This window comes from Ipomoea triloba, chromosome 3 (assembly GCF_003576645.1).
Source record: "Ipomoea triloba cultivar NCNSP0323 chromosome 3, ASM357664v1".
NCBI lineage: Eukaryota > Viridiplantae > Streptophyta > Magnoliopsida > Solanales > Convolvulaceae > Ipomoea > Ipomoea triloba.
Window position 1 is genome coordinate 31,817,749 of NC_044918.1, and position 8,628 is coordinate 31,826,376.

Here is an 8,628-nt window from a genome sequence, read left to right on the forward strand (position 1 = left end):
AAAATATTGCAGGAAACATTGACGAGATTTTACTTTTCGGTTCACCTGAGAAGTTTACTATAAAAATTTACCTTTCGGTCCAATATTTTCCCTACATTTTACACTCTTTGAGTGTCTACGCTTGAAAAAAAAAATTATTTTCAATGGTAAAAGTAATATTTAATGTGATACATAGTGATTGATTGTCTATGAACATAAAAAAAATATATATGACTATTTATAAAATTTACGGAACTTATTGTAAAACTTCATAGGAATAGTTTGTATATTTAGAGAGGAAAAGTATGTAAAGAAAGTTAAAAATTTTGAGGTTGGATTGCGCGATTTTAACTATTTATATTTGTAAGAAAAAAATGTATCGAAATTCTAATTTTATAGAGTCTAAACAATGAAAATAAACAAAAATGAAATAAATAAAATAGTTTTTCCCAAAATGGTCCCTTGACTATTCTCAAAATGGTCCCTCAACTATTTCTCAATGTTTATTAGGCTAACAATAGGTAAATGGACGAAAATACCCTCCATTTTAACACTGATTTGACGGAATATGTAACGGATGACCAAATTGGGTGAGTTTTTGAAAGTCGAGGGATCACATTAGGTGCAATTGAAAGTCGAAATGCAAAATTGAGAATGAGCAATAGTCGAGGGATCATTTTGAGTAAAAACTCGTAATGTTAACAAGTGTCATTTACTTGGGAAAATAAAAGTATTGCATTTTCCCTTAAAAGTATTACATTTACCCTTATAAGTAACAAATTTTTTATTCCTGATTAGTATTACATTTGAGCATATAAGTATGACATTTGTGCGTATAAGTATTTTATTTTCATATTGACCCGACCTGACCCGTCTCACGGTGAGACGGTCTCACACAAATTTTTGCCTTTATTAAATTTTTGGTGAGACCTAATGTAAGGTGGAAAAGAGAGAAAGATGATAGAGAATGTTTGAGTAGGGGTGTGCATTCGGTTAACCGAACCGAACTACCAAAACCGAATTAACCGAACTTTTCAAACCCTTTAACCGTTAACCAAACCGAAGTTTCTATTTCCGAATTAACCGAACCGAATTTTTTTTGGTTAATCGGTCGGTTAACCGATTAACCGAAGTTTTAAATCAAAATTTGAAATTCTTTAAATTATATACAGACAATTACTGCTTGAAAAAATTACATGGAAAATAAATATTGTACATAAAAATACACAAGAGTGAGGGTGCAAATTTGTGAATCTGAGTCGTTACTTCATCTTGGAGTCGTGCCTCCGACTCTGTGGAGTAGACAACTAGATGTCTAGACATAGACGTAGCACGGCGGTGGTACGGTGGAGACACAGCACAAGTGCACGACAGCAGTTGGAGCACAATAGCAGATCTGGACTCTAGAGCTTGGAAGCACTGAGCAAAATAGCAGATCTGGAGTGTGGAAGCGGTGAAGACGTCAGCACGAGTGTGCGACGGTGGCCTGGAGCAGATCCTCGTGGTGGGCTGATGGCCGGCCGTTGGTGAAGGGAGATGGCGACTGAGGCGTGAAGAATCAGATATTTAGATGAGAATAAGAGTATAGACATACAGAGGGGCGGCAGTGGCTGTGGATGTGGTGGTGAAGGCGGTGAGACTGAGAGAGACAAAGTGCGAGAGAGAGACAGAGTGTGGGAGACATAGTGAGGGGCTGGGGGCTGTGGCCTGGGCGGCTGGTGGTGGCGGACTGGCGGTGGTTGGTGGCCGGGTAGGCGGGGATTGAGAGAGACAGAGAGGGGCTGGCGGCTGATTACAAATTAGGGATTTCAGATTTGGCTCTTTGTTTAACATGTTAATATATATATATATATATATATATATATATATATATATATATATATATTAATATTTTCGGTTAACCGTTCGGTTAATTCGGTTAACCGGCTATTTCGAACCGTTAACCGAAAATATAGAAATCCTTTAACCGTTCACCGAACCGAAAAAGTTCGGTTCGGTTACGGTTAACCGAAAAGCTCGGTTCGATCGGTTAATTACGGTTAACCGAAATTTTGCACACCCCTATGTTTGAGATGCTTGAGGAGCTGATTTTTTGTCTCCATAGTGAGTCCCACCAGAAAATAAAAACACTACTGATATGTGTGAGGCGCACCAAAAGTGCCCAGTCAAGCGCATTAGTTCTTTTTATTTTTTTTAAAATTTTATTTTAAATTTTTTTCCTTGTCTCTCCTATCCATCTATGTAAAAACCAAATAAAATCTCAAATTAATGGGTTTGCTCTAATAATACTATAGGGCACATTATTTAGAAATTTTAAAACAAATCACATGATTTTAATTCCTTACCCACAACATAATCATTTGACATGTACTATAGCATGCAAAGAGTAAATATCTTTTCCTTTTTACAAAAAGAAATATACAAAGTTACTGTCTTAGAGTTTATACTAAATAAATATATTTTATGACTTTAGTTGTTAAAGGATAACAATAGAATAAATTTATTTAGATTATTTATAACTGATCGACTTAAATTAAAAAATACATTCACATTAAAAGTCAATGACCATGTGGTCTAAGTGGCACCCAGTTGCATTCCTATGTGAAAGGGATGGATTCGAGCTTTAGTGGATGCGCTGCTGTCTCTTTGTGTTTCAGTAGATTGAAAAAGTAATTATGAGCAGATATTACATTAGTAGTACTAAAAAATGTATTTCATGTTTACTGTAAATATTAATTGCTTCCCTTGTAATTTTTATTCGGCTTCAAATTAGATGACATTTTCATGTCTCTAAATTTAGCTACACTAAAAAATTAATTAAATTTTTAATTCAACCACAGCCCGCCGACCCCAAGTAGCTGAGCTGTACATAACAGTAGCTTTCCCTTTGCCTCCCCACCCCATCTCTCATACTCTATAAATTCTTCTTCCTGTTACCCTTCTTTTGGACTTGATCTATCTCTGATTCTCTTCTTAACAAAAATCTCCCCTCCCTAAATCCTCGTTCCCCTCACAGACTGATAAATAAGTAGAATTCACTCTTTGTTCTCGCAGTTAGCTCATAAAAAATGCCTGGTTGGTGGGGGAGAAAATCCGCCAAGAAGATCACGAACGACCCACAGCTCAATTCCCCCAAATCTCCGAGTAGCGTCAAGAATGAAAGGATTGACAGAAGCGATAGACCAAGGAGCATCGGTGAGGTATCAGGAATGGTGGACGCGAGGAATTCACCCAGAACCAGCAGAGATTTTTCTAGCGCCCGAGGTTCTTCGGGTCTATCGGGTTCGGCTTCTGCTTCTGCTTTTATGGACACAAGGCTTCCGCTGCCGCAGCCGCAGCCGTCCGTGTCTTCTTTTGGAAATGATCATGGGTTAGGGTTCGGGTTCGGATCCGGGTCTGACTCAGGATCGAGTGTTAGCTCTTCTGCTTCATGTGATGATCATAACCGCATCGATCGTGCTCAATTCACCTCTTTAAGGTTTGTTCTTGTTCGGTTATCAGTAAAGCTTCGATCTTGGAACACTACTTTTTGCACAGTTTTTTTTTTGGACGCAGACATGATCGATGCAGGTTGACTTAATAGTTGCCTAAATTCATTACATATATTTTTCCCAATTTTTATTTTCTTTGATTTCACTCCTATTTGATTTTTTTCTTTTAACAATCTTATCTTAAATGGTTCTCTGTCTTTTTCTTCTTTTGCTTTGGTTGGTCAAATGGTGGTTTTGGGTTTTTGGGGAAGGGGTAAGTATTATTATTAGGTCTGCTAAGTGATTACTTTTTTTTTTTTTTTTTTTTTTTTTTGGTCTTTCTTAATTTTCATTTTTCCCGTTCTTGTTGGTAATAATGGTGGTAACCATGTTTCTATGCTGAAACTGAACACCGACCTAGCTTAACTGTAATTTCTACTTTATGGCAGAGGAGTTGGAGATAACAAGCAGAGTCCAGTTTCACAAAGCCCTGTCCGTTCAAGAGCGCCTACAACTAATTCTTCACCTCGACATCCCCATTCTGGAGGTGCTAATTTGGATTCCCCAACAGGAAGGACGGATGAATGGAAGAGTGAATGCCATCGGTTGCCTCTTCCACCTGGCTCTCCTACTCTTATACCAGGTTCTCCAACCAGCCCTTCTACTTTGTCAAATCCAAGAACTTTTTTTGCTGAAGGTTCAAATGGTAATTTGTCAAAATGGAAGAAAGGCAGGCTTCTGGGAAGAGGCACATTTGGCCATGTTTATCTTGGATTCAACAGGTGTTGATGCTCTTCCCTCTATTATTTGAGGTTTCATGCATGCATGCATTTGTTTTCATCTCTTTTAGCCAATTTTGGATGCTAGTATAGCAATTGAAGAAGACCTACTTTATCAAAATTTGCAGTGAGAATGGGCAAATGTGTGCAATAAAAGAAGTCCGAGTTGCTGCAGATGATCGGACATCCAAAGAATGCCTCAAGCAATTGAACCAGGTTTGACTTATTTCTTTTGCTTAGTTCCCTCAATATGCTTTCTTGAAATCTTTTTTCATTTAAACTGCTTTTTGTGTTTCATTGTTTTCCAAATATATTCCTGACAAATCTAACCTTCTTTTCTTTTTCTTACAGGAGATCACTTTGCTCAGTCAATTTTTGCATCCAAGCATTGTTCAATACTATGGAAGTGAACTGGTACCAGAATTAGTTACACTAGAGTGGAGAATTGCACATTAAGAATAATTGTGTATAATTGCCAAATCTGCTGAATAGGAAGTCCTGTCAAATAACATTTCTTTGTTATTTGCCCTTATAGGGTGAAGAAACACTCTCAGTTTACTTGGAGTATGTCTCTGGGGGTTCCATCCATAAATTGTTGCAAGAATATGGGCCATTTAAGGAGGCTGTTATCCAAAATTATGTTAGGCAAATTCTATCTGGCCTTGCCTACTTGCATGCAAGAAATACTGTGCATAGGTAATTACTTATCATTGAACTCATGATAACTAAGTTGCTTTTCTTCAAAATAGCAGTGTGGTTAAAGACACCATTTCTGCAGGGATATTAAAGGAGCAAATATATTAGTAGATCCCAATGGTGAAATCAAGCTTGCAGATTTTGGCATGGCAAAACATGTAGGTGTCAACTTAACTTTTTTGGGTAAAGTTTTACGTTATGCAATTATATGTTACTATAGTTAGTCAAAAATGCTGCTCAACTAATTTTAACACTTGGGTTTCTAAAGACGAATAGCACTCTAGGAAGATATGGCAGTATTGTCATGGTTTATACTCACAGAAAGCTATTGGGCTAAAGGACAGGTTGCAATTTTCCTTGTTTCTCTTCCAAGCCAAGCATCACTTGTGCAACCTGATCAAACTTATTTTAAGTATTGAAACTACAGCTCATAAGATTTTGAAGTTTCCATTGTTGTTATTATTATTCAAAAAGCAGCATACATGTTTGAAGCAATAAGAGGACAAAACAATGACCAAAAGGAGATTTCATGAATTCCATTTCCTCCTTTTGTTTTTCTAGTACTCCATATTAATTTTTACTGGAAAGGGATGTAACAAAATAATGGCCATATTGGGGATAGCTTTTAGCTTATGGTATTAGTTCTTCGCTAATTGTATTAGTCCTTAGCTTATGGCTGCTTGTATCATTAGTTGCTAGCACATTGTATTAGCTGATTGCATTAGTTGTAGTAAAACGATGTTTGGTAAAATTAGTATATAGTCATTGGTTGTTAACTGCTTGAATTTGTAAAATGAAATATAATGACATGAATTTGTTTTATTATTGTTATTTGTTAAGAATTCTTTTTAGACAGCTGCTTCTAAACTTTTACATATTTAGTTTATAAAAATACATTTAAATAAATAATTAACAGTATCTTTCTTTTTATAAGGTTCTAAAATTAATAAGTGAAACTTATTATTTAAACATCACCCATCAAAATAAAAACAACAGCAAGAATTACTTTTTATTAAAATATATACATAGAAGATGCAAGGAATATGTGAAGAATGGTATATGGGTGCAAGTGAAGAAATAATGTGCAGTGACTGTGGGTGGATAGTTTAATATGAAGAAAATGTTGAGGGGTAGGGTTGCTATTTACATTTGCAGTCCGTAAAGCTCTTCTGATTATTATTATTTTTTTGGACTCTAGCAGCTAATTAAAAAAGTTGTCTACCAAACACACATTAGCTTTATTGACATGGTCAAACAGCTAAAAGTTCTTTAAGAAAATCTTTACCCAAACAGGGCCCATATCTATTCTTGCTGTCACTGCATTGACAATTTCTCATGTTACTTGGTTTCTAACCAGATTACTTCGTGTTCTTCAATGCTATCTTTCAAAGGAAGTCCCTATTGGATGGCACCCGAGGTATCTCTCCTTTCTCTCTTACTTCATTTGCTGTCCCCATATTCTTTTCTTTTGCACTTCAACTTTGTTAGTTACTTCTTATGAAGTTTCAGACTCATTAGTATATATTTTTAGGTTGTGATGAATACAAATGGCTACAGCCTTGCAGTAGATATATGGAGTTTGGGCTGTACAATTCTTGAAATGGCAACATCAAAGCCACCTTGGAGTCAATATGAAGGGGTAATATTAAACATGTATTCAGAATGCTAAACACTTCTTTTGCGGCTACCACTAGAATATATTTAAAATCCTTTGACGGTCTTGTCTATGACAGGTTGCTGCAATATTTAAGATTGGAAACAGCAAAGATATGCCTGCCATTCCTGATCACCTGTCCAGTGAAGCAAAATGTTTTATAAGACTATGCTTGCAGCGAGAGCCATCAGCACGACCCACAGCATCACAACTTCTGGAACACCCTTTCATTAAAGACCAAAACACATCAAAAGTTGCGCATCATAATGTAATCAATGACGTACAACCTCGGAGCTTTGATGGGAGCTGTACACCGGTAACAATATCAACTTTTTAATTTTTAGTGAGTAACATTTGTGGTTTACTTCTAGAGTTCGTTCTAGTATGGTTCATTTTTAGCATACCTTAATTAGGAATTTGTTCAATTGCCCAGCCAAAATGGTAACTGGAAGTGAAAGACTTGCCTTTAAGATTATTATATTGTCGTTTATTATTCAATAAATGTAATGTAGTGGCAAATTTTGGCTTATTATATTCTGCAGCATATGTATTAATAACAAACAAACTGAAAATGGATCCTCAAATACCAGTTGTTGTCTTGTTGAGGAGACCCATCATCATCATCTAGTGATAACTGAAACTTGAACGGACATAATTGAACTGGAACTAGACATTTTGATTCTAGAGAAGTCATTGCACTGTGTTGCTTTACTACAAACCTGTTGTATTAGCCCCTTTGAGATGAGTTCTTATTTGGATTTGCTTTTCACAGCCGGCCCTGGAGCTGCTGCATCCTAGCCAAAGAAATTTTGCTTCTCTTGATGGAGACTATGCAGTCAACCCCATGGTAACTGTGTTTAGACCCATGATTAGCTCAAGGTAATGCATAGAAACAATTTTGATAATATTTCAGATTCAGTGTGAATAATAATCTCTGAACTTTTATTTATTCTCCTGTCTGTCTATTTTTGTGTTTGCCCCAACCAACACTACAGAGACAATGCAAAAACCATTACATCTTCATTGCCTGTATCACCATGTTCAAGCCCTCTAAGACATAGTGAAGCAGCACGCAGGAGCTGTTATCTTTCTCCTCCACACCCATCTTATCATCCTTTTGCCACCAGCCAATTTGGAAACAACCATCCTGAGTACTCCTCAACCTTTGCAGCAAGAGTCAACACAAGGAACTCTCTGGATCCATGGCTTGATATTCCTCAATATAGAACTCAAACACCTGGTAGATCTTCAACAAGAACAATGCCCATTCTCTAGTTAGTGCATTTGTCGGAATCCATCCTAAAATAGAACAAGGAAGGAAAACTTTCCATCCAAGATTGTCACTGCAGTCTGAAGCACACCGAATCAATGCAATGTTGCATTCGATTCAGGCTACTTCTGACTAACTACTGCCTGTGTTTTCCCCTCTTGTTGGTGAGAAGGAGAAGTTGTAGAGTGGGCAATTTTGGATGATCAGATCAGTCTTCTTCAGTTGCAGCAATTCACCATCCCACTGGCTACTATTTTGGTATATTGTGTATGTAAATTATACTTTTTCTTTTTTGAAATGTAAATGAAGTATGACACCTCTATATTATATTACGGAGTATTATACGAAGTAACATATATAGACTTGAAAGGAAGGTCCTATATCTCCTTGATCTTTAATTTTCTGTAAGTTTTGCATAAGTAGGATCACGGGCCCAACAAAGAATGAGTGTTGAAGACTACATCAGTCAACAGAAGGCCGCATGTAAAGTAAAAGAAAGAAAGAAAAATAGCGTGAAAATTGATGAGTTGTTGTCTAAAAACACTTTATAAACTCTTTTGAAAATGACCTTTCAAAGCTTTGGCTAAATGCTTTCTAAGTGTGGCTATCCGAGTCTTAAAAACTTATTTACAAAGTATATATATTTTCAAAACTATAAATATAATTATTTTACGGGGCAAAGTGAACCTTACTTAGCATTTTTATGCAAACTTTGTGTTTCCTATGTTATTTCCTAAACTTATTTTTCAGGGCTTGAGTAAACCATTGATCAAGAGCGCG

The 8,628-nt window shown here is 36.4% G+C and overlaps 1 protein-coding gene across 1 annotated transcript; it reads left to right on the forward strand.

The window, feature by feature from the left end:
• The first annotated feature begins 2,889 nt into the window (after nt 1-2,889).
• Nucleotides 2,890-8,246, forward strand: LOC116013394 (mitogen-activated protein kinase kinase kinase 3-like). The gene is made up of 11 exons (XM_031253119.1): nt 2,890-3,457; nt 3,899-4,231; nt 4,357-4,444; nt 4,580-4,642; nt 4,764-4,924; nt 5,007-5,082; nt 6,282-6,341; nt 6,456-6,563; nt 6,658-6,894; nt 7,351-7,457; nt 7,574-8,246. Exons 1-11 carry the CDS (start codon nt 3,048-3,050, stop codon nt 7,851-7,853), a joined length of 1,923 nt encoding a protein of 640 aa, XP_031108979.1. The 5' UTR covers nt 2,890-3,047; the 3' UTR covers nt 7,854-8,246.
• The last annotated feature ends 382 nt before the right edge of the window (nt 8,247-8,628 follow it).

Excerpts from the sequence above, each read along its gene's own strand:
- LOC116013394 (XM_031253119.1), top strand. The coding sequence starts at position 3,048 with ATGCCTGGTTGGTGGGGGAGAAAATCCGCCAAGAAGATCACGAACGAC. Across the intron at positions 3,458-3,898 it reads GCTCAATTCACCTCTTTAAG|AGGAGTTGGAGATAACAAGC; the intron begins GTTTGTTCTTGT and ends ACTTTATGGCAG. Across the intron at positions 6,895-7,350 it reads TTGATGGGAGCTGTACACCG|CCGGCCCTGGAGCTGCTGCA; the intron begins GTAACAATATCA and ends TGCTTTTCACAG.